The 24,391-nt window shown below is 31.8% G+C and overlaps 2 protein-coding genes and 1 pseudogene across 5 annotated transcripts; 1 reads left to right on the top strand and 2 right to left on the bottom strand.

Moving 5' to 3' along the window:
- Positions 1-462: 462 nt before the first annotated feature.
- On the bottom strand, positions 463-1,129 carry LOC115967331 (organ-specific protein S2). Its single transcript, XM_031086404.1, has 2 exons — positions 1,019-1,129; positions 463-769 (listed from the first exon to the last, which is right to left on the bottom strand). Exons 1-2 carry the CDS (start codon positions 1,067-1,069, stop codon positions 512-514), a joined length of 309 nt encoding a protein of 102 aa, XP_030942264.1. The 5' UTR covers positions 1,070-1,129; the 3' UTR covers positions 463-511.
- Positions 1,130-15,156: 14,027 nt separating this feature from the next.
- Positions 15,157-21,038, bottom strand: LOC115967497 (50S ribosomal protein L33-like). 4 transcript variants are annotated; one of them, XM_031086604.1, is made up of 3 exons: positions 20,879-21,038; positions 18,447-18,637; positions 15,157-15,315 (listed from the first exon to the last, which is right to left on the bottom strand). In XM_031086604.1, exon 2 carries the CDS (start codon positions 18,633-18,635, stop codon positions 18,462-18,464), a length of 174 nt encoding a protein of 57 aa, XP_030942464.1. In that variant the 5' UTR covers positions 18,636-18,637; positions 20,879-21,038; the 3' UTR covers positions 15,157-15,315; positions 18,447-18,461. The 4 variants fall into 4 exon arrangements, with proteins under 4 accessions (XP_030942464.1, XP_030942463.1, XP_030942462.1 ...); XM_031086603.1 differs by having other exon boundaries at positions 15,157-15,311; positions 18,447-18,641; positions 20,879-21,035; XM_031086602.1 differs by having other exon boundaries at positions 15,157-15,297; positions 18,447-18,641; positions 20,879-21,035.
- On the top strand, positions 15,325-18,397 carry LOC115967496 (annotated as a pseudogene).
- Positions 21,039-24,391: the final 3,353 nt, after the last annotated feature.

Here is a 24,391-nt window from a genome sequence, read left to right as displayed (position 1 = left end):
TTGTTTTTATCATGGTATTGAATTAGGTGTTCGAGGTATGTTGGATTTGTAATTATTTAGAATTGGGAGGCAGAAGTTTAAAGCTTTTCATAGATTTTCACAATTTGAATGAGCATAAGCTTTACTGAAGGCATCAAATGCTTAAAATTTATTAAGCTTAAGCTTAAAACTTTTCCTGTTTTCCATAGACGTTCACAATCTGGCTGAGAGGACTAAACCTCCAAAGTGATCAAACCAAAAAACTGAGAAGGCCATAAACATAAATAATTTCCAATGTTTAAACAAAGAACAAGATTTATAAACCAGTCATTCTCCTCCAAAACAAGCTTCAATTAATCACTAACCAAACACTAAATGAAATTGTACAAACATGAGACTTCAGCTACATACTTCGTCTAATTAGATGACACACAGTAGAATCACGATCATATATATATATATATATATATATATATATATATATACATATGCATTAGAAGCTTCAACCCTGCTTGATATGTTCAACAAAGAACTACTCTTCTTTCAGCTCCGAACCATGGTAATTTGGTTCAAAGTCCTTGACATCAGGCTTCTCTTCTTTGGCATGATATATGATAGCATTAGGCCTAGCGTCAAAATCCAGAACAAAATGGTCCTTCTTTGTTGCATCAAAGAGATATGGTGGATCTTGATGAAAAAGTTCTTTGATTGCCTCCGGGATAGGTTGGTCTTTCATTATGCTTTTCCAGTAGTCTCCTGTGTCTTTTCTAGCATCGTTGGGGTTGACAAACTATTGTGCACAAAACACAAGTTAGCATAAGAAGAATGCATATCTGCAAATTAAGAAAAGCAATGAAAAGACTAATGTGATTGAAGAGTTTTAGACGTGACTATTTTTTAATAAGAACCTAACAAAGCCAATTCAAATTTGACAACGATAGAGGAGAAATTCAAGTTAACTAAGATGATTTAGGAGAATTAAAATAATGCAAACACTGGTAATAAACAATTATTCAACATGTTAGTATGAAAGGCTTACCAAGAGAAGAGAAAAGAGAAAGAAGATAGCTAAGACTAAGATAGATTTCATGTTTTGGGTATCTTGTTGATAGACTCTTTGATTTGTTACTTTGAATGGTATTACTATCAACCTCTGACTAACACCTTTTATAGGCCAATAATGTCAAGTCTAATATTTTTAATAAAATTCATTATCCCTAACATACAAAAATTTGTGACCCCAAAAACTTAAAGCCTTGCAAATATATTTATATATAAAATATATTTACTTGGATGATGTCATTGTCGGTCAGATAGTCCACAAAAAGCTTCTTAGACTATGAACAGCTCGAAATCTAATGTGCATGCTGCACAGTGCTAGTAATTAAACAATGGATTTGAACTATTGCAGTTATTCCATCAGGAAAATAAAGCAAGATTAAAACATTTTAAAACTAATTATTGAAGATCACTTGCTTGGTTTTTTTTTTTTTTTGGCCAGCAGGGAAGAAAGCAAAGTGAAGCTGTATTCATAGAACTTAAGGAGGCAATTAATTAAAAATTGAAACTTGATCTTGGTTTGGGAAGCAAGTCAGCAACTGGCTTATATATTATCTACCCAAGTTATTAGCTCTAATTTTTAAAAAAAAAAAAATCAATCTTAATTAAATTCAATGGAAAGTGCTCCCAACTTCTTTTCTTGAATATTATAATAATTTTTTAATTTTTTTAATAACTAATTAACTAGGTTGTTGGTGAGAGATCTGGTATTGCCATTGCCATTAATTTTTAGATGTCATATTTTTATTTGTAGTATAATTAACTAAATTATCAGTACTTGCGCCTCTCTAGCCCGTTGATGAAATCAAATATTTGGTCAATTATCTGTATTCCGTTATATAATATCATTTTTTTGATAAACCTGTTATATAAAATCATTGACTACGTTATTAATGATGATAGTATCATATTGTGTAATATCTTAATATCTTAATATATTCTAACAATATGAACGTGCAACTCACACAAACAAATCATATTCTTCTCAATGAGGTGTATATGACTTGTTTATTAAAATGCTCTAAATCCTTCCCTCCTGTTCTAGCTATATATATATATAGACAAATGGCCATGACCCCCTTAAAAATTTTTCAAAAATTATTGTGTTAACTTTTTTATAATTTTTTTCCCCAAATGAAGATGTGTTTTGCACTTTAGATATTACTGTTTGGAACCCAAAACCAAAAGTTTGGAATTTTGGGATTTGAATGTTGTTGTATGGTTGTATTGCTCCACCTAAATGATTCATTTATTTTTTTTCCTTGGCAAAACTAGGTTCTATGACAAATAAAAGATGATTTTGTAAAGGAATCTTTGCTTTTGTATATAACCATGATTTCAGTTTAGGGGCAAGATTGGAAGAAAAATTAATTTTAAAAAATGGTCAAAATTACGTAATAAAATAAATAAATATTCAACTATGCAATAATATAATCGTCATACAAAATCTAATATATATTGAATCATTGATTACTTAATTAAAATAACTAATCAAGTTAACCCTAATAACAATCAACTTAAAGAGATTAACCTAAATACATAAAGTTTAAAAACATAATTCAATTATTCAAAATAAATCAAGTGTAATTTAAAAATATAACAATATATTTGAAAAGTTGTATATTTTGAAAAATTACGTAGAATTCAATTTTCTTTCTCTATTATTGACATTATTTAAAATTAGGATTTATAGCAAAAGTTTAGAGTTTGAAAAAGTAAAAGAGTTAAGGATTAAGGGGAAAAAGATTAATAGATGGATACAAACTTCAAGGACTTAGTGTTGTAAAATAAGATATATGTAGAGTGTTCCTAACCCCCTTCCAATTTTATGTTTAAATTATGGAACCAATTATTTTAAGTTTTAGATAAGTTTGATTTAAATTAAAAAGTGATGTGGCATGAGAAACTTGAGTTTTAATAGTATTTGTTAAAGACCAAGCGCCATTAGTTTCAACTTTCAAGAAATATTTTTCTTATACCATCAAAAAAAGAAAAATCAAGAAATTATTTCTTTGATGGAGGGAAGCAAGATAGAATTTTAAAAGACTCCAATAGTATAGGAGTTTTGGAGGGAGGTCACCCCTTGCCTCTCTTATCGTCGCTGTTTTAGTGTTAATAATTGAAGAATTTAAAAAATCCAAAAAGTTTTGTGAACTAAAATCACATGCCATAGGTTGACCTAAAACAAAGCCTTGACGCATGCTTATTCAAAAGATGGATGGTGTCAAGCTGTCAATGATGAAGAGCTCGTACTATATGTTGTCCTTGCCACGTATTTCTTTAATTATTTTTATTTATTTGTTTGTAGTTTTTACTTTACAAAAAATGATAGCACGCATGTCTATTAAAGAAGATGGAAACAAGGATCATCTTAGCTTCATGTTGATTATTAAGTTGAGAAGATTCTTAATAATTAATCACTTCTTTTATCACAGTTTTTGTCATAATTGATGTAATGGTAGACTATGTGTAGTGAACCAAAATTTGATAAAACAAGTTCTAATTATCTCAATTGGTAAAGATTTTTATCATTGAATAAAAGATTTATATTTAGGGTCCGTTTAGATACCGCTTATTTTGTTGAAAACTGAAAACAATAAAAAAAAATAATAAAAAAGTTATTGTTCACATGCGAGTTATTGTTCATAAGTCTAAATGCACTGTTTAAATCTTATGAACAGTACAAGAGGCGCTAAGAAGTCATTTCTTTTCAAAGGAATACTTAAACTCCACATGTACCAAAAACTAAACAGTATTTTAGTTCAATAATAAAGAGCAATCATCGACTCCACAAGTTAAAATCTTATTCTCTCTCTTTCTCTATATATATATATATATAAACCCATCACTTTTTTCAATACTCACAATTAAACTATTAAAGGCATCAAAATTGTAACAAAAGTTGTAATAAAAAATTGTATATTATAACTAATTAATATATTAACTGATGCAAGATAGATTAATGCTGACACGTGGGAAAGTTTTTATTAAAAGTTTTTCAAGGGAGGAGTGAGAAGTTGACTTATTTCGTACACATGTAAAGTCATGATTAATCAATTTCTCATTTCATCATGATTAAAATGCTTATAGAAAAGATTCTCAAAAAAAAAAAAAAAATGCTTATATAAATTAAAATACTTCCACTAACATGCCAAACTTATCCTACAAGAACATTCAACATCGTCCTTTCATTTTATTTTTCTTTTATGAATTTTGGAAGATATTAACTCTTCTTTTCGTATCACGATTGAGATGCAGCGGATGCAATTATATCCAATGGCAGAAAGTTAAATTTATTTCCCTCTATCATTGAATTAGAAACAAAAAGTTTAAAAAAAAAATTATCCCTAAAATTTACCTGAATTTTGTTTTCTTATATGTAAACATTAAAATTTTCATTTTTAAGCCTTAAACTTTATAAAGATTTTTTTTTTCTTCCAGTATTTAGGAGCAAAAATAGGGATGAAAAATATCTTCTTTAAAGTTTAAGGACAGAGATCTTTGAAAGTTTTGAATTTTCAATAATTTTAGGAAAAAAAGAACTTTTGAAAGTTTAGGGATGAAAATCAAATTTTATGCAAACTTTAGGGGAAAAAATAATATTTTATAAAAATAAAATAAAAATAAGTATCAGTTACAAAGTTAAAAGAAAAGAAAAAAACTTCTTCTGTCATTGGATTCAATTGCACTTAATTGGTGTAAAAACCTTGCAACAGGTCCTTTTTTTTTTTTTTTTGAGAAGGTTGCAACAGGTTTTAATCCTTCATATCAATATTAATAAATTGTGGATTGATTTATATGAGACAATTATAAGATTTAAATCAATCAAGATATTTATTTATAATTTAAATTTATACTTATGTATTTAATTAATAGTTAACTTTATGTGCGATGTGTTTAATCATCTAATCAATAAGATAGATGTAATTGTTTAAGTCTTTATTATATGTTACAGATGAAAAATTATTGAATACTCTGGGAATACTATAAATGCATACTCTCCCCTCTTATATGAATTGTGGATCTCACCATAAATTTAATTAGTGAGATTTACTATTATATGAGAGAGAGAGTACGCATTTATAGTACTTTGGGAGTATCTAATAATTACCTGTTACAGATGTATGGCATAGGGCTAGAGCACATTATTCCTTAAATTCTTCTTACCTTTCTCTCATATTCTCTTCAATTTTCATATTATTGGTTAGAATAAAAGTAAGAGAATAAAATAATATAATATAGAGAAAAGAGAGCGGAAGCAAAGAGATATATATGGTTTAGCCTGACAACCTACGTCTACAAAGAAAAGCCGTTAGTGAGAACATCCTTACTATTCTCAATTGTATTTTACAATGAGCTCATAGTAGGGCATTTATGGGAGACTAAAGCCCAATTACAAGACTTGTAAAACAAGTAGAATACTATGTATATGCTTGCATACTAATTATGTAGAATTGGACTTGGGCATCACTAAGGTTGGAGCTTGACTTTTTTATGATCCCTCCTCAATCTCAAAGTGGAAACTTGATAATAATTTGAGCTTGGAATGCAAGTCTGTGAAGGTGTCTTGAAGGTGACCATGAATAACCGGATTGGATGTAGAATGGACTGAGCAAAACAGGAATGGATGATGCAAATTGCTGACACAATGACAGCGAACAATGACAACAAATGAATTCCGGAAAATGGCTACAAGGGCCTAAGAACGATTGCATAATTATCAAAGAGGGGTTGCTATGGTCCGAGGACGACCACACTGATGGCTTGAGGAACTTCAACAAATGATGATGTTGTGATTGATGAAGCATGTGAGCGAATTGAAAATTTTCACATAGGTTGAACACAAAAAGAATAAGAGAAAATAAAATTTGTGTTACTTGGGAGCCTTATATGGGAAATCAAACTCTAAAATTAGAATTGACATGGAAAATGGAGTTGGATACACTTGATTGAAGAAAAGTCAACCTTGATAGACCAATACGTTGGCTACTCCAAGAACTTCTTGAAGATTTGAAGTCATTTCTATGTTTCAGTGATCGAAGTCCAACACACAGTGGGGGATCAAGTTGTTGAATCAAAAGCCTCTTAATGGAGAGTCTGGAAGACAATTTGAATTCTTACGAAGGTTTTCTCTCAATTTTTTAATCATCTTCCTCTCTAGAAAATATGGTTAAATTTTGGCTTATATTCATTTAGGGATTAGGGTTGAGGTGGCTATAGAATTAGTCCTATAAGGAAAAATACATAACCTTCCATAATAGGGTTCACTCAACCAAATGACAAGCGAGTGTCTAATGAAATTTTCTGCCTAACCTTCATTTTCACTCAACTGAGCTCTGAATTTAGCTAGAGCGAAGTCTTTGGTCTTGCATAGTGAACAAAAGCTGCTATCTTTAATCCATTTACATCCCTCCAATTACAAAGTAAATAACCCAAAATTACAACACTCAATGTCTCGGAATTAGCCTACACTAAGGGCACGTTTGGTTAACTGAATAGAGATTTCGACAAAAATGATAAGTTTTATTATTGGGAATAAAATGTGTTATAATGGAATAACTAAATATATTCAAGAATGATAAGCTTTATTACTACGGATTTCAGTTAGCTCAACTGGTAAAATCTTTGATAGTTGAATAAGAGACCTGGGGTACAATTTCCGCCTATACCAAAAACCGATTGGTGTCTTGGTATGATGATAAAAGTGCTATCATCAGAAAAGGACATCATAAGTTGAAACTCTCTAAAAAAAATCATATGTTTGATTGGAAGTTGTAATAATATAATAAAACCTAAGATCTATATTTAGGAAAATATCTTACTTATATAATTATATTTCTTAAAAAATATATATTTTTTTTTAATTTGAGAGAGAGAGAGAGATATTATTTTTTGATATATTTTTTAAAATTTATAATTGTGATGTGTATATGGAAAGTTTGTATATCTAAAAATTATTATACCTATTAAAGAATAGCTATGACAATCATTTAGAGAGAAATAATTATTCCTTATTTAAAAGAATATTATTCATAGAACCAAACTACAAAACAACTAAACTATAAAAATAATTATTACATTACCGAGTCTATTAAAATCTACCAAACATACCCTAAACTTCCTCTCACCCCCATTTTTTTAAAGGTACGATACCTATATTAGTAATAGGGTTACACGTGATAATCATTTTGTCATATCTATCAGTAACTTTCGTTACATTGAGTAGTATCCTATGAGAATAAATAAAATAAGGAAAAAGTTAATGGAAGCTCTAAAAACATTGATTTAAAAACTATTTTTTAAATTTTTTTATAGAAAAAGAAAAACAGTAATTAACTTTTTTGACAACTTTTATATTTTCCATGAAAATGATATTAAAATTTTTCTAAAATAATTCATTAACAAATGCTCAACACCCATAAGCCAAACTCACAAAATAATATCTATGGTCTTATTAAGATGGTAGGTTCAATCACTTCACATGATAACTTATATTTCATTGTTTTTTGGTTCATTATACCATTATGGACAAACAATAACATAATTTTATCATATTTGCTAGGAGTTCACGTCTTCATGAAAATGGTATTAAAACTTTTCTAAAATAATTCATTAACAAATGCTCAACACCTATCAACCAGACTCACAAAATAATATCTATGATCTTATTAAGATAGTAGGTTCAACCACGTCACATGATAACTTATATTTCATTGTTTTTTGGTTCATTATGCCATTATGGACAAACAACAACATAATTTTATCATATTTGCTAGGAGTTCACGTCTCCTTGAATAATAACTCCACCGGTGGATAGGATAACCCCCACAACATTGGAGATACCATAGAAAGATCTTGCACATAATAAAGAGTATTGCAAGCTACTCTTTTTTTTCTTTTTTTTTTTTAATTTTTTAAGTTTCAGATTCAATCTTTGCAAGTTGCACGCTTCATCAAAGGCACCGTGCAGAATTTCCGGGGAGAGTTGGAAAGTATTCACTTTCCATATCAAGTTAAATAAATCATGGATTGATTGACAGATATGGAAGGTAGGCCATTAAAATCGAACCACAATAAATCTTGTGATCTTCTTTTCTCTCTTCTCCTGCTCCACTTCCATGCTATTAAAATTTATAATTTTAAGAAATATTAAAATGGTTAAATTAAAAGCTGTACGGCTGTTCTCAATTGTATACTCATGTTGGATTGAATGTTGAACGCCATGCAGATCCCACCAATGATTTTCAGCTAAATTACAAGACATAATAAAGAAAATTCAAGCTTACAGACAATAGTTGGAGAAATTACTATGTCTATCGGAGAATTATTGAAGTAGTTGTCCCAACCAATAAAAGTATAAAACGTTACTACTTATTTACCTCATAATTATACCTACATAGATGGTATTGTTTCATTAGTTGGGAAGACCATTTCTACGGTCTTTATGGACCTAATAAAAAACTACTAAACTCAACTGAGACAGTGGGACAAGGTAACAAGGTAAGATATGATATATTCAGGATACCACAAAAACACAAAAGTCAACTTGAAATGTGCATCAAAATATCGTTGTCTACTTGTGTTGCGTTTTGTTTTTTTCTTTTTTAAACTTAATACTTGCATGGTATCTTTCTTTTTAAATTTTAGGTTTACACGGTAATTTGGTTTTGTTTGCCAAAGTCAACTTCATAGGTGCATCATATAGAAATGTCTAGTTATAGCCTTTGATTTTAGTTTGGTTTTTTGGAGAGTATCTTTTATTTTGAAATTCACTTACTCTAACATGTTGAGCAAGGGAAAAGACAAGAATAATGTCTTTGTACCATAACTCTAAGAAAGCAGAGCTTCATTTTTTTTTTGGCTGAATAAGAAAGCAGAGCTTAAGCTATAGAGCTTTTGTGATATAGATTATTAATTCTAATTAAAAAGCTCTTTAGTGTTTGATTAATTACATTGAATGATATTACAAAGTTATGGATTTATAAAGCATGAACAATAAATTGTAAGCTTTTCCAAACTAAAATTTTTAACTTCCAATTTTTGCCTTAAAACTATTTTTGAATTTAAGGAATTCTTAAAAATCTTTTAGCATAAATTGTCAAAAAATTTGACATTTTTTGTTAGGGAAAAGCTACCGGATATTCTAAATATATTAGTTTAAAAAATATTTTTAGAAATTTTTATAAAAAGAGAAAAAAACTATTTTTTTTTTGTTGATAATTTTTAATATTTCTTATATGAGTAATATTAAACTTTTTAAAAAAATACCGTAAACGTACCGTTAATCGAACCTTTCTGTCGAGCTTTTAAGCAATCAAATCAGACCTTTATTGCTAGTGCTAAGACTAGGACACACCCTATTGCTCTATAGTGAAAAGTAGCAGGAAGTCAAAGACGTAATGGGTAGGGTAGTATGGCACAATAGGCCGTTCATGATTAATAGGAATTCTTAAAAGTCTTTTAGCATAAATTGCCAAAAAATTTTGATATTTTTTGCTAAGAAAAAGTTAGCGGATCTTCTAAAAATATTAGTTTAGAAAATATTTTTAAAAATTTTATAGATAAAAAACTAATTTTTTTGGATAATTTTTAATATTTCTTTTGTAAGTAGTATTATTATTTTTAAATAATTATTTAACAAATACTGTAAACGAACCTTTCTGCGAGCTTTTAAGCACTCAAATCACACCTTTATTGCTAGTGCTAAGACTAAGACACACCCTGATGCTCCGATAGTGAAAGAAGCTGGAAGTCAAAGACGTATTGGGTAGGGTAGTATGGCACAATAGGCCGTCATGATTAATCGTGTTGGAGGTACTTTTTAAAGGGTTGACAATGAGACTCCACGTTCTTTAGAATTTTGTGCAATTGAAAAGCACATGATGATAAATTTGAAGTAACGTGGTAAGGATAAGAGTTGTGTGGGGGAGGTTCCATATTCGAGTCTTCTAGTTAGATTTTGAGGGAAGTGACATTATTTGTACTATATATTCTAGATTGGAGATGATGATAATCCTTCGTTGACTTCTGCATAGATGTGACCCATTGGTGAGCTAGCTGAGTACCTACTTCTTTTGTCATGGTTTGTGTTCTAAATGTCCATTAATTTTATGTTTTAATCTGCAGAAGATTAATATAAAAGTTATATATATAGTGGGCTGTTAGAATTGATAAAACAGGTGAAGTTTTAGCTGGTTAATATGCAGAAGATTGATATAAAAATTGTAGTGGGTTGTTAGAATAGAATAATAGGTGTACTTGGCAATTGGGCTTCTCTGCATGCATGAGCTAATATATAATATATACCTTAAGAATCTTATTTTTGCAAAAGAGAAAAGCTAAAACACGTGGACAATTCAAAGGATTCACTTAGTAGTTTGTAAGGTTTCATGATATCAATAAAATTTCGGGTTCAAAATTTCTTGTAAGTCTATTCCTAATAGATTCCTTATTATAATAACTTAGTGTGTGTAAGACGAGAGATTGCACATGAAAAAGTCTGAATACTTTTATTTATCAAAAAAAAAAAAAAAAGGAATTTGTGGGAAGCATCTCTAGAGATTTTTTACTTAGTTGAACCATAATGGAGAAAAAGTTGATGATGAATTTACACTAATGTTCTGGCCAGGTTATCTAGAAACATCACCCCTCCCCCTTTTCTTCCGATCCAAGGAAACGTGGCATTGTGCAAAAGTCTACGCACTCTCTAGTTTTGGCATGTCTATCAAAATTCAAAGGACCTTATCGATGATGCATACACGATGATACTACTTTTATAGCTTCTTTAATCATTTCAATAACAAGTGCCAGTGTATAGTATAAGTATTGGCCTTGTCGCATAACCATCTAACAGTATGATTGAATAATTTTGTGGCTCACAATGTTGTTAAGTAGGCTGATTTTGTGTAATTATGAGAGATGAGATCATCACTTCCTTGTTGCATACTTTTGACTTCAGAAAGGAGATGATGTTATTAAAGTGAGGAAAGGAAATTATTGTCTTATTGTCTTATGGTTTATCTGTAAGCGAAAAAGTTATAATTAAGGTTTATATTTGATCATTTTTAAGATTTTAAGATTTTATAATCATTTTGAAGGTTTTATTCTCTTGAGATTGAAAATGTTTTATGTTCTTTTTAGGATGTGAAACATTTTCGGACCTAAAGAAGGTTATTTTTTCATTAACAGAAAATTATTTTGGTTTGACAAAGTCTTTCAATACACTCGAAAGTGAGGAAAATATTTTCTAGAAGATGTTTTACACTGAATCAAACGAGGCCAAAGATTTAACAAACCAAACAAACCCTGAGGGTCACCTAAAGGAAAAGGGAAAGAGAAATAAATTGAAAAAAAGAAAAGAAAAGAAAAAGAAAAAAAAGACTCAATGTAATATAAATATAATGAATTTCCTTTCATATTTCATGAATGTTTTACTTCCATCTCAGAGCTTGTATTCTATCCAAAATAAAAAATAAAAAATCTCAGAGCTTGTGTTTTGTCTTTCTAACAAGGATTAGATTGATAGAGTTTGAACCAGTATAACAGGCAGTTTCAGTTTGATTTTAAAACCTTGTGATTGTCATATGTTCATCAGTAAACACATCGACAAAGAGGTTCATGAACCACACCCTCCTATTATTTATGAATTATGAGTACGAGAAGCATGTGCATGCGCTCATCAACCATCATAGGTAGTTTCTTATGATTATATGAATGTTTGTATTGGCGGACGTAAGTGGTAATTGGCATATTTGAATAAACAACACACTTTGATGAACCAATATATATACATTACTTAGATGATAAACATGGTCATGACTTTTGATCAAAAGGCGTATATGCTTGCGTTTATATATAAGACATGCACGGATGATATAATATATTTTCTTTGTGAAGGCAAGATGCATGTAAGAGCAGCATTAATTGTTAGCAATCTCAAAGGCAAAAGAACAGGGCTTTAAAGCAATCACACGTGAAGGTGATGCAATTTTAAGCGCGATTTTAAGGATAAAGTTTGACTCTAAATATATTTGGAGATATCTTTTCCTACCTACTGCGTGACAAATTATAAAATTATTTATGTGTATTATTTATACAAGTCACATCACTCATTAAAAAAGTCATATGATTAAATTACACGTTGATAGTTTTGTTATTTACTATATAATAAGTTGGAATAAAATAGCTACAAAAATATTTACAACCTAACTTTTTCCCAATTATAATATAATATCCCTTCTTCATAGTGATTTCACTTATTTGAATTCACATTGGTCTATAAAAACAATCATAGTCGAGGCAAGGGTGGTATTAGTTTCTTTTGATGACTGAGATGTTTCTCATGTACTTAGTGAATCCAATTTTTTGGCCCATAATTTAGTGAAATTGGCTTTGCTATGTAATTTTGTGGAAACTTTTCTCCTATGTCTTCTATTCTTGCTTCTTGTTTATGTTCACACGTCACAAGATGTAGATGGAGAGAGTTTCTTTAACTGAATTTCTCCTAAATATAAATATTTATATAGGAAAAAAAAATTCTTTTGGTCATATAATTAGGACATAAGAAGACATTTTAGCATTCTTGTTTATTTTATTCTTTATTTAATAACTACCTTATAACTCATGCATATATATAAATACACAAGTTCATAACTTGATTGTAAGCACTGTCTGCCAAATTAAATGGGATTAGTTTAATCATTTGGATTGTGATATAATAAAATTTATTATTATATATTATATCTTTCAATTAATTATTAAAATGTAGGGAATTTCAAAATTTTATTGAAAAGGCATAGTCCATTTTAATTTTTTGGATATGGCATAGTTCACACATTATATATCTACTATATTTTTAGAATCCAATATGCTTATGAATTGTGGATCTAATTAACTCAACTAGTAAAGTATTTTATTTTAGAATAAAGGACTTGTATTCGAATTACATATATACAAAAATTAAAATTTTGATTTTGTAAGGAATGTTTTTAAGAGAATTAAAGCTAAAACTAGTTTTTCTATCCATTTTGTACTAGCATTTAATAGAAATTTTTTCAAAGAAAAGATGTTTTTTTTAATCGATAATTACAACAGAAGAGGTAGGACTTGAATCATATATGTTTCCATTAAAAACACCTAAAAATGCTTATCAGTTAAGTAACAAGACTTTTCGCAATTATGTTGTTCTTGACTAACCTGGTTGTCAAACACCCCTATCAAGGTATTTGCAATATAAGGATTTAAGTATTTTGGGTGAAAACATTTGAAGCAAAGGGTTCTGGTTTCAATTTTTTAGTTTAAAAGCTTTGAATAAGCTATGGCAGGTATTATTAGTTTTTTTCATAAACATTATAGTTATGCAAAATTATACTGATTAAGTATAAGATATTATTTCAAATTCATAACACAAGTGATTTTGTTGGAATGAAATTCTCTAGCTCAAATTCATCGTGCATTGTTTAAAACTTATGTAAGTTGCATCTGTATCTGAGTTTTTTTTTGGGAGAAGGTTGTATTTGAGATTTAAAATTATGTGAATTGAACAACTATTAGTATAAATTGCTTGATATGAATTTAATAACATAAGTCAATTTTTTAAGCTTTGGGTTCTTTGCTCTGGCAAAACCACTTGAGTTATGATACTATGATTTTGAAATAATATCTTAAATGCATCCTTAAAATTCAGCAAATGGGGGGGGGGGGGGGACCTCCACTCTCATACTTTATTCTAGTAACAATTATTCTTTAAATCTCTTAGTTTTAAATCCTTAAATTCAAATACTACCTAGCAATTGAAACACTTCATCTCACTAAAATCAACAAGTAGATTAAAGAACCTAAAGGGTTGCTGTAGTGATTGATTCCCAAGATCTCATAAATTAATTCATGAGATCCTTAGTTCAAAACTCTTACCCAACATTTTGAGGCCACCTCCGAGGAACTCCTCCCTTAAATTACTTGGCATGTGTGGAGACAGAAGACAACGTCAAGAGTTTTAGAACTCCAATTAACACCCAAAAAAAAAAAAAAAAAAAAAGTCAAAGAGGAGTTTTGTCAAATGGAATTAAGAGAGTGAGAGAAAGAAGTTATAGTAAGAGTTGGATATTTGGCCACTGCAAATAATTTTCTCAGTGCAGCACTACAATGAAAAGGGGTGCGTGAGTGTGACTAACCTCATGCTAATTTCATTGTGTTTCATTAATTAGGATCTTTTTCATTTACTTCAAAATGAAGATAGTATAATTCATAAGAAAAATGAAATAGCTTATAAATTGACAGATTATCTGAAATGATGTAATTTATCCAAACAAAAATTTCGATTCTCAATTCAGTTTGACACGTAGCCAATCATAATAATTCTGTTCCCAAAATGATTCTACTTTCAGGTAATTGGACGATTCATGCATGGTATTTTTTTTAAAGCGAAGCTCCATGTTTTTCAAGTTCATTTTGGAAGGTGATGAGCTAGGCTCAAAACTGAAAAGTGCCATGATCTGGAATTTCCGGCCACGACCTTGATTAGGATAGGAGGACGTGTATACTTTTACATCACGAGAAGAAAAATGAGCTTTGGTTCCACTGTTTCTTCCATACAAAGAAATTAGACAAGTGTGCAGGAAAAGTGAGCTGCACAAAGATCGAATTTGCTTTTACTAATTAGTTCATTAGTTGGATATCATCATGTAGATACTTGAAATTTTGGTCTCGAAATAATGTTTGCCATATATTTTTTTTCTCTTATCTATTTCACTTCTCCTCAATTAGATATCCAAGTTAAATTAACTTTTGTTTACTTCTCTTGAAAATGAAATGGGGCTTTAAAAACATTAATTTGCACCACCACATCATTTGGGTGAGTTGATACCTTCCCCAACCTCAAGTTTGGGAGAGTAAGAGAGGGCATGGTTCGAACTGAGAGGGAAACATATTTAGCATGCAAGACTTGCAAGTATTTCTAATGATCTCAAAAGAAGAAGAAGAGGTTCAGTTGCTTAATATAATTGGTTATTGCATTTTATAACCAAACACTGAAATTACAGAGGAGGGAATGAGGATATGAGGATCTTTCCCTCTTGATTACACAAAAGAATCTATCTAACAATATTGTGAACAATAAAATTAGTAATACCCATACAAATGTTGGACAAAGCTGGTTTCCTTTACTGGAAAGACCATGCATTTCTGATGAACAATTCAAGACAAGCAAATAAACTTGGTTCAAATCCAGATTTCACTTCTTCCCTTCACAGCTGTGATGCACTGCATGCGTGTAACTTACTAATATAAAACAAAACAATTCAATAATGGAAAAAATAATTATCTACAGACTACAGGTGGCAGATCAACAAACAAAAGAAACTCAAAGATAAGAGATTATGATAAATTTTGACAACATATATTTCCATGATGCTAATGCTAGGGACATAAATTATGATGGTATCAAACTAACAACCCTTTCACGTGGCCAAGTGTTTGCGCTCAACTAGCACTTCTTGATATTTCTAATGTAAACATTTATGGTCTATATGGATTGAGGGGGAGTGAAGTAGAGTAGAGTAGAATTGGCAAAAAATTCGACTAATTTTTTGCCAACTCTACTCTACTCCCTTCCACTCCCCCTCTCTCCCCTTCAATCCAAAAGAGCCCTTAGGGTTCAAATCCCTTATGATTGGTGTGCCAAGCTAATTTTCATCCAAAGAAAATGTATTAACTTTTCAATAAGACTAATGACACAATTTATTTCACAACTACTGTGGTGGTAGATTGTGATCAGTGAGCAATATAATTGATGTTAGTTGTGGTTTCAATGAAAATGTAACTGTACCCATCACAATTTGTCATCTCTCAAGTGGTGAAATTTGTTCTGTTTGTAGGATTGTTAATAGTTATTTTGAAGTATCACATTCAAACATTCTTCAAAGTACAATACTTTTACACAATAAGCAAAATAAACAAAATAATCTCATTCAATGCAAAATATATATTACTTACTGCTCATTTGAGAGAGTTTATTTTTATTGGTTTATTGGACTTAAAAATAAGTATGTCTGCTGCTCATTCAGAGTATTTGATAAATTACAAATTATCACAAAAACCTTCTTTTAAAATCTAACTTCCCTATCAGCAAAACATACCCTCACTTCCCTCAACAAACATAAACAAGTCTGGAAGAATTTAGGACCTTAGGAATAGAATAATTAAGATGGCTATGAGATTTGATTCTTTAATCCTCTCATCTTATCTTTGCTCTTGATGATAAATCCTTATTTCCTAAACATACAGCATGATTCTGTTTATGTACACTCTATTCCTTGCATGCTTACTATGATTAATAATTTGATAGATGTTACATGCAGTGTGACCACAGCAATGGAGTCAGGGAGCTGAGTGAAGAAAACAAACAGCTGAAGATGAAAGATCTTCAGGGAAACATCCAACTAATGAAACATTCTGCAGTTGACCAAGTGACAATGAATGAAAATCAAATGCATACTCGACCATTAATGTCTCACATGGATCACATGGAGACCTCAAAGCTAGGATTCTTCACCATAAATGATCTTTATGTTGGGAAAACAATGAGCATCGAATTCACAACTAATGACCCTTCATCTTTGCCTCACCTCTTGCCTAGAGAAGAGGCTGATTCCATTCCCTTCTCAATGCAAGAATTCCCAAAAATCCTTCAACTCTTTTCAATCTCTGAAGGTTCTCCCCAAGCAAAAACAATAGAAAACACACTCAAACACTGTGAGTTTAAGCCCATCAAGGGAGAGACTAAGTTTTGTGCTGCCTACTTAGAATTAATGCTTGATTTTGTACATGCCACTTTTGGATCAAACACCCCTTTCAAATTCTAACCACAACCCACCTCATAAAATCAACTACTCTTCAACAAAACTAGACCTTCCTAGAAGTGCCTCAAGAGATGTCAGCTCCAAAGATGGTAGCATGTCATGTTATGCCTTACCCTTATGTGGTTTATTATTGCCATAGCCAAGAAAGTGAGAACAAGGTCTTCCAAATTTCACTAGGTGGTGAGTATGGAGAAAAAAGCTATTTCTGTTTGCCACATGGACACATCGGCCTGTGATCCCAACCACATTTCATTTCGCCTTCTCAGCATCAAGCCAGGAACATATCCGATATGCCACTTCTTCTCTGCTAATAATCTTCTTTGGGTTCCTTACTAAATAATTTGATCAAGGACCAACCTTGTGAGTGTAAATGAAAGCTATTCTGCTTTCTTTTAGTAAATTATCATGTTCATGTTTCCATCTATGGTAGTGTTGCCTTTCCAGCCAATAAATAAATAAATAAATCTACGGTGCTGCTTGCTTTTTATTTTTCCATGCTTTTATTTGTAAAGTGTGGCAAGAAATTCTGATTTTTAAATGAATATAGCAAAATTGATTTTTGTAAAAAAAACTTTAGTTCGTGGAATTCATGTGTCAATTCTACAAAATCGAATTGAACTCTATTGGCTTTCAGTTCCAAACAAAAGTCAAACAACAAACTCACTAATTCCTCTTATTTTACTTGGATATAGATACAACAAAAGCATTTTTTTTTTTGATCAATTGAAGGCCTTAGAGGTTCCCAAACAACCTTAAGTTAGAGTTCGCCAAAAAATAAAGACTTTTTTCAACCCTTAATCCCTTACCCCTTGTGAGGACAAGCCCAAAAGCTCCCCTTCTCAGAAGTTAATGGAATGTATGAAACTCCAATTAAGGCAATTGTAGCCCAAAACTAATGTAAATCCAATTACTAAAAAATTAACATACAAGCCTAAAAGTCCAACCATGAAACCCAGGAACATGTCAAATAAAATGGTAGTGATGAGACTGAAATATACAAAATCCTAGATAGCAACCATAGAGCCCAAAAACAATGCAAAATTTTGCCAACCCAGACCTGAGCTTGAAACAAATTTTAGGACCCAATCCAACCCGTCAAGCCATAAAAACCCAGCCAAGGGGTTGAATCAGTTCGGTCTGGCTCAAGCTAATGGTTGAATGCATACCCGTAACAAAAAAACAACTATCTAAAGACAGCAATTGTAAAACAAAAGCCCAATATGATCACAAAGCAACATAGTACACCCTTGTGAACACAGAAGCAGATCACCAGTATAAACCACAATATATTCAGTTAGGTAGCAATTAACCCATGAAGATCATCCTATTTAATCCAAGGATTGTCTTTGAAATGACCATCAAATGGCAATCAAAAGATTATATAATGATAATAAGAGAGAGAAGGGGGAGATGAGGGAGTATTTATTGCAGATTAGCATCAGAAATAATTGTTATAATGATTTGGGTCACGTTAATTCATAAATTGTCTACCAAAACAAAAACAAAAACAGAACATTGATCTAGTAGAGTATATGGAATACATAGACCTACCACATGAGAAACCTCTCACTTCATTTTCGCTTCCTTAAACAAGACATGACGATTCACCCGAGGGTCATATTTCCGAAACTCTAGCTTCTCAGTCATCTTAGTAGGCTTCCTCTTGACATAGAAGAAACCAGTCCCAGCAGTTGAGACAAGACGGATGAAAGTTGCTGCAGCCTTCTTCTTGTTACCCATTCCTAACTACACGCAAAAAAACCAATTTAATAAGTATCAGAAAATACATGTTTCATAACGAACTAACTGAGGTAGAATTTATGTGTCAACATGTCTATGCCAAATTTGTAATCATACATGTATATTACTATTTCACTGTACATGGTTTTGACATATAAGTGTTTAACAAAATATTCCTCCCAAAACTGTGTCCACTCTAACAAAAAGCCCAAACAAAACCATTTCGAACTACACAAAAGTTAATAATTTTTTACTTCTAGAATCATTAATACTCAAAAAATCTTAAAACTTAAGTTTGATAACTGATGTGGATAGAAAAAATCTTCAAAAGAAAAGGGAAAATTGAAGATATGACCCAAAAGCAAGAGATCCTATAGGAAGTCAAAGATATAGGCATGAGATTAACAATGCTCTTTGCACCAACAAGATCCTGTCCACTTTTTTTTAAGCATCATTGTGTTTGTGTTTTGGTTTGGAGTGTGTATGCAAAATATGTAATCATTACAAGCATACTATTTCTAGTACTACTTGTAAATTTGTAGAGAAGAAAATGAAGAAAAAACTATAAAGGCACCAAGAAAGAGAGAAATAAGGGCTTAAAGTAGATTAATTAATTATTTTTTTAAAAGGCCTTCTTGGATTTCCTTGAGAACAGTACTACACAACAAACCAAAGAACTCAAAAATCACTTTGAGTTAATCAGCATTAGTAAGACGTCATCTCTTCTTGGTATGAAACCATAAGAAGAACCATTAGAAATTTTTTTTACTATTTTTTATAAGATTTTTATCTTTTATTAAATGAAAGTGGATTGTAATACAGCAATCATCTAAAATTACAACTATAACAAAAAAATAACAGATTTGAGAAAGAATGGCTGGTTAAAGCAGTCATCCAGTCATACAACGAATGTAAGAAAATCGTCTTCAGTTCTGTCATAGTTTGTTTAACTCTTTCAAACGTTTGCCTATTATGTTCTCTCCAAATAGTCCACAACAGGCCTAAGGAATAGCATTCCAAATATTTCAATTTCAATGCCTGTCAAAATGACCCTTCCAACATGCCAGTAAATCAATCACCTTTTGAGGCATAACCCCCACTGCACCCCAAAGAAACAAAGCACAAGAGGCCAACAATCTGTGGCAATATCAGTGTGGAAAAGTATGCTCAACTGATTCCCCATTCCTCTTGCACATGCAGGAGCAATCCACTACAACACTATTCCAATGTATTAAGTTACACATCATAAAAAAAAATTTCCTCAAGCAGTTGTCAGTCCTTGTAAAGAAAGTTACTTCGGTAGGGGCTTTAATCCTCCAAATACTTTCCAAGGAAAGAAGTGAGTTTGCCAATATACAAGGACTTGACCTGAATATTTTACTTTTTGTTGGAATCCAGGCGATCTGGTGTTCTTCTTCCCTTCTTATCTTAGTAGAATAGATCATATTTAAAAAATCTGCTAGCGAGGCCAACTTCCAAATGGTTCTTATTATTTCATACCAAGAAGAAATGGGTTCTAAAGGCAACCATAAATTATTCAATTTGTAGAAGTCTTTTCTCTTTCAAACTAAAGATTCCTAACTTTTCTTATGAATGGAGGAGGTCCTTTGGCCAAGTATATTTACTGCTTGGCCATGAAAAATTCAATGGTTATGATGGGTAGTGGAGATTTAAACCCGTTGAAAACTCTAGGAAGTGTCAATTGAGCTACAAAGCTTTTGACTTTATGTCAATACTCTTTTTACATTCAACTATTAGTGTAATTAGCGTAGGAGGACAACTACAAATGCAACCATCTATACTAATCTCACTCCTCTAGCACAAGATCCTAAATAACACTGGAAATGGCAATGTGCAAGTGAATGAATTAGACATGGATGACATGAAATTGGGTTTCTATAAGCTTCTATACTTCTATAATGTTGTTTTGCACATTGCAGAGAAAGCTCTAATAGCAACTATATATAGTAGCAATAATATTATATTAACACAGCCAAAAGATCTTTCCTTTGACCAAAAATTACATTACATTTTTCAGAAATAGAAAACATTTACTAAGGGAGATAGCCTTGGAAAAGAAAAGGTCAAGGAAACAGAATCAAAACCCAATTTAAACTTTACTAGAGAGTCAAGAACTAGTGTAAAAAAAGGGTACTCAATTAAAGATTAACAAAAGGGTCATGAACTGGTAGAAACTACAATGCCTTTTTAACATCACATAAATAAATTCATGAGATGCTTACTGGAGATTGGCGGCGGCGGCGTGAGTAGTAGTGGGTCGAGATGAGTGGGACGAGCCGTGTATCGTGAGAAAAGAGAGGAGTCCTTTTATGTGGCAGATTGCTTCAGAAATCTTAGCGGTGTGTACTGTATTATGTCTGTATAGAGGAAGAAAAAGACTGAAGGTACATGGCTAATCTATGATTTAAAAACAATAATAATAATAATAAATATATAAAAAAAAAACCCACAACAAAACAAAATATAATTGAAAATGATTTTTTTATTTTTTTATTTTTAGAATGATACAATATTAGATTTAGTAAGGTGGTAATGTTTAACACAATTATTAACATGAATACTAATACAATTGTTTATGAGTTAATGTTAAGTGTAAATAGATTCATGTTATATCGAGTCAGATTATTTAGATAAGATTGGAGCATTTACATTAGTTCGTGCAAAAATTTATGTCTATTTTAATGTAAGATTTTTTTTTTTTTTTTACATACTTACTTTTCAAAATATCTCACATCAGATTATCTATTTTACATTATATTTTTGTTAAAATATCAATTTTTATTGATTTTTTTTAATTGTTTCTCTTTTTTAACATACAACAACCATCATTGACTTCATTCCTACATCCTAGCAGTATGTAAAGAAAAAATAAAAATCTAGGGTGCGTTTGAATCGACTTCAAACCAATTTCGGAAATCAATTTCCGAAAAATTCTGCGTTTGGCTGTCACGGAAAACATTATTTTCCGAAAATTGATTTCCCGTTGACCGAAATTTTCAGCCTTGACCACGGAAATGAATTTCTGCCTTCATTTTCACTTCAATTCATTTCCGTGTCTTGCAAAACGCAGAGAGAGGGAGAGAAAAAACAGAAAACACAACACGAGAGCGAGAAAGAAAGAACAAAAAAAAAAACAATCGAAGAAAGAACGAGCGAGAGAAAGAACGACGAGCGAGAGGAAGAACGATTTCCGGCAACCAAACCCCGATCGATCCAACCACCCAGAGCTCCGATCCGGCCAACGAGCGAGAGAACGAACGATTTCCAGCAACCAAACCGCGATCGATCCAGCCACCCAGAGCTCCGATCAGGCCAACGAGCGAGAGAAAGAACGATTTCCAGCAACCAAACCCCGATCGATCCGGCCACCCAGAGCTCCGATCCGGCCAACTAAACACAGGAAGAGCGAGAGCCAACGATCCACGAACCGACACCGATCTACCTCACACCGGTCACGCCGAGCTCTGCCAGACGACCACCGCGCCAAACGCCGCAGACCCACGGTGAGTGATAGCTCAAACTCACACCAATCCGCCACACACTCACCTCACCTCCGACCCACACGTCCGATCCACACACTCACTCACCTCCGATCCACTCACCTCACCGGTCCAGCCCATCCTCCCGATCCGATCTCTGAAATATATATATATATATATATATATATGTATATATTTATTTAGTTGTTTATTTATATAAATATTTATATAATTATTTACATGTTTTTATTTATTAATTTTTGTATTATACATTGTTTATAACTGTGTATTTGTGGGTAATGTATATCAAAATTTTGGGACTTTTCTGATTGCAGGTTATTTATTAATTTTTTCAATTATCCATTGTCGATTAAACTGTGTATTTGTGGATTATGTATATGAAATTTTGGGGCTTTTCTGATTGCAGGTTATTTATCAATTTTTTTAATTATCCATTGTTTATGAAACTGTGTATTTATGGGTGATGCATATATCAATTTTGGGGCTTTTCTGATTGCAGGTTATTCCCAATTGGTTTGTGGTCTGAATTTTTTTTTTTAGAATTTTGGGGCTTGACTGGTTATGCATGATTGGTTTTTGCTGTGATTTTTATTAGAATTTGGTTAGTTGGGTTATGTGTAGAAATTTTGGGACTTCACCCATGCTTGGTGTTATTATGTTCTTGCAGACCAATATGTGTGTGTTTAAACCTTCATTGAAGGTGCTTTGGGTATATAGGTGATTATAAATAGAATGTAATGTGATGGTATTGTGCTATATCAATGTGCAGTTATCAATGTGATGGTATTGTTATAGTGTAAATAGAATGCAATGTGATGGTTTGGATGTTATATGTTTGTGGCTAATTTTATTTATGGTGTAATCAATAGCATACTTGTTTACATACCTCTTAAACTACAATGTTTGTGATTTTGTTAGATGAAGAAAAAAACCAAAGCCGCAATTCTTGCCTCAGTTGCATCTGTCCTCCTTGTGGGGGTTGCATTGTTAAAGAAATTACGACGTAGACGTAGAGAACTACCTAGGGCGCCTTATGTTAACCATGCCGCCGAGAGAGATGAATACATAAATAGTGTTTTGCATGGAAGTGAGAGACATTGTGTGAATCAACTTAGGATGAAGCCTATAGCTTTCCACCACTTATGTCACACCCTCACTGAGGGGGAGCACATATGTCCGACTGTTCACATGTCTGTTACGGAGCAAGTGTTCATTTTCTTGCACATTATTGGTCATAATGTGAGGTTTCGTGTAATGGGTAGTCGGATCTATAGATCAACTGAGACTGTTCATAGATACTTCAAGATTGTCCTTAGGGGGGTCCTGAAATTATATAGAGCTCTAATAAGACTGCGTAGCGAAGATACACCTCCAGAGATAAGGAATAGCAGAAGGTTTTACCCATATTTTAAGGTAAATATTGCGACTTGTGTGTTTTTGTAAATTGTGAAGATTTATGTAATTTTAAACCATTATGTTTGTCGAAAATTAGGATTATGTTGGAGCAATAGATGGTACACATGTTCGTGCATCTGTGCCACCTGAAATACAAGGAAGATTTCGTGGTCGCAAAGATGGAACCACGCAAAATGTGTTAGCTGCCATTAGTTTTGACTTAAAGTTCACTTATGTGTTGGCTGGATGGGAAGACAGTGCACATGATTCACGTGTATTAAATGATGCATTTGCTAGGACAGGGGGATTTTCAATTCCTAATGGTATTACACGATTACTTCACCCTTTTGGTTTGTTAGTTTAATAAATATTATGTGTTTTCCTAAACATAGTAGTGATTTGGTTTTTTTTTTTTAATATATGTAGGTAAATTTTATCTTGGTGATGCTGGGTATGGTAATAAAAATGGAATATTGTCACCGTATCGGAGTGTACGATATCACTTGAAAGAGTTTAGTGATCGTCCTCCAGAGAATGCGCAAGAATTGTTCAACCTCCGACACTCTTCATTGAGAACTACCATTGAGCGAGGGTTTGGAGTGGTGAAAAAACGTTTTTGAGTGTTGGATGCAGAACCATATTGGTCTTTCCTAACCTAAGTGAAAGTAGTGTTAGCGTGTTGTGTGGTTCATAATCACATTATGGGGGTTGAACCAAATGACCATATTATGGAAGATGCAATGAACCAAGTAGAGCTTAGTGACCACCAACAAGAAACACAATCCCATCGAGAGTCCGTCGAAGATAGTAGATCATGGAATGCTAAGAGAGATGAGATAT

This window comes from Quercus lobata, chromosome 11 (genome assembly GCF_001633185.2).
Source record: "Quercus lobata isolate SW786 chromosome 11, ValleyOak3.0 Primary Assembly, whole genome shotgun sequence".
NCBI lineage: Eukaryota > Viridiplantae > Streptophyta > Magnoliopsida > Fagales > Fagaceae > Quercus > Quercus lobata.
The sequence above is the reverse complement of the archived record's forward strand: the minus strand, read 5'-3'. Positions and strand labels throughout refer to the sequence as shown.

Coding starts and splice junctions, on each gene's coding strand:
- LOC115967497 (XM_031086604.1), bottom strand. CDS start 18,635: ATGGGTAACAAGAAGAAGGCTGCAGCAACTTTCATCCGTCTTGTCTCA.
- LOC115967331 (XM_031086404.1), bottom strand. CDS start 1,069: ATGAAATCTATCTTAGTCTTAGCTATCTTCTTTCTCTTTTCTCTTCTC. Junction 770..1,018: donor TTCTCTTTTCTCTTCTCTTG/GTAAGCCTTTCA, acceptor TGTGCACAATAG/TTTGTCAACCCCAACGATGC.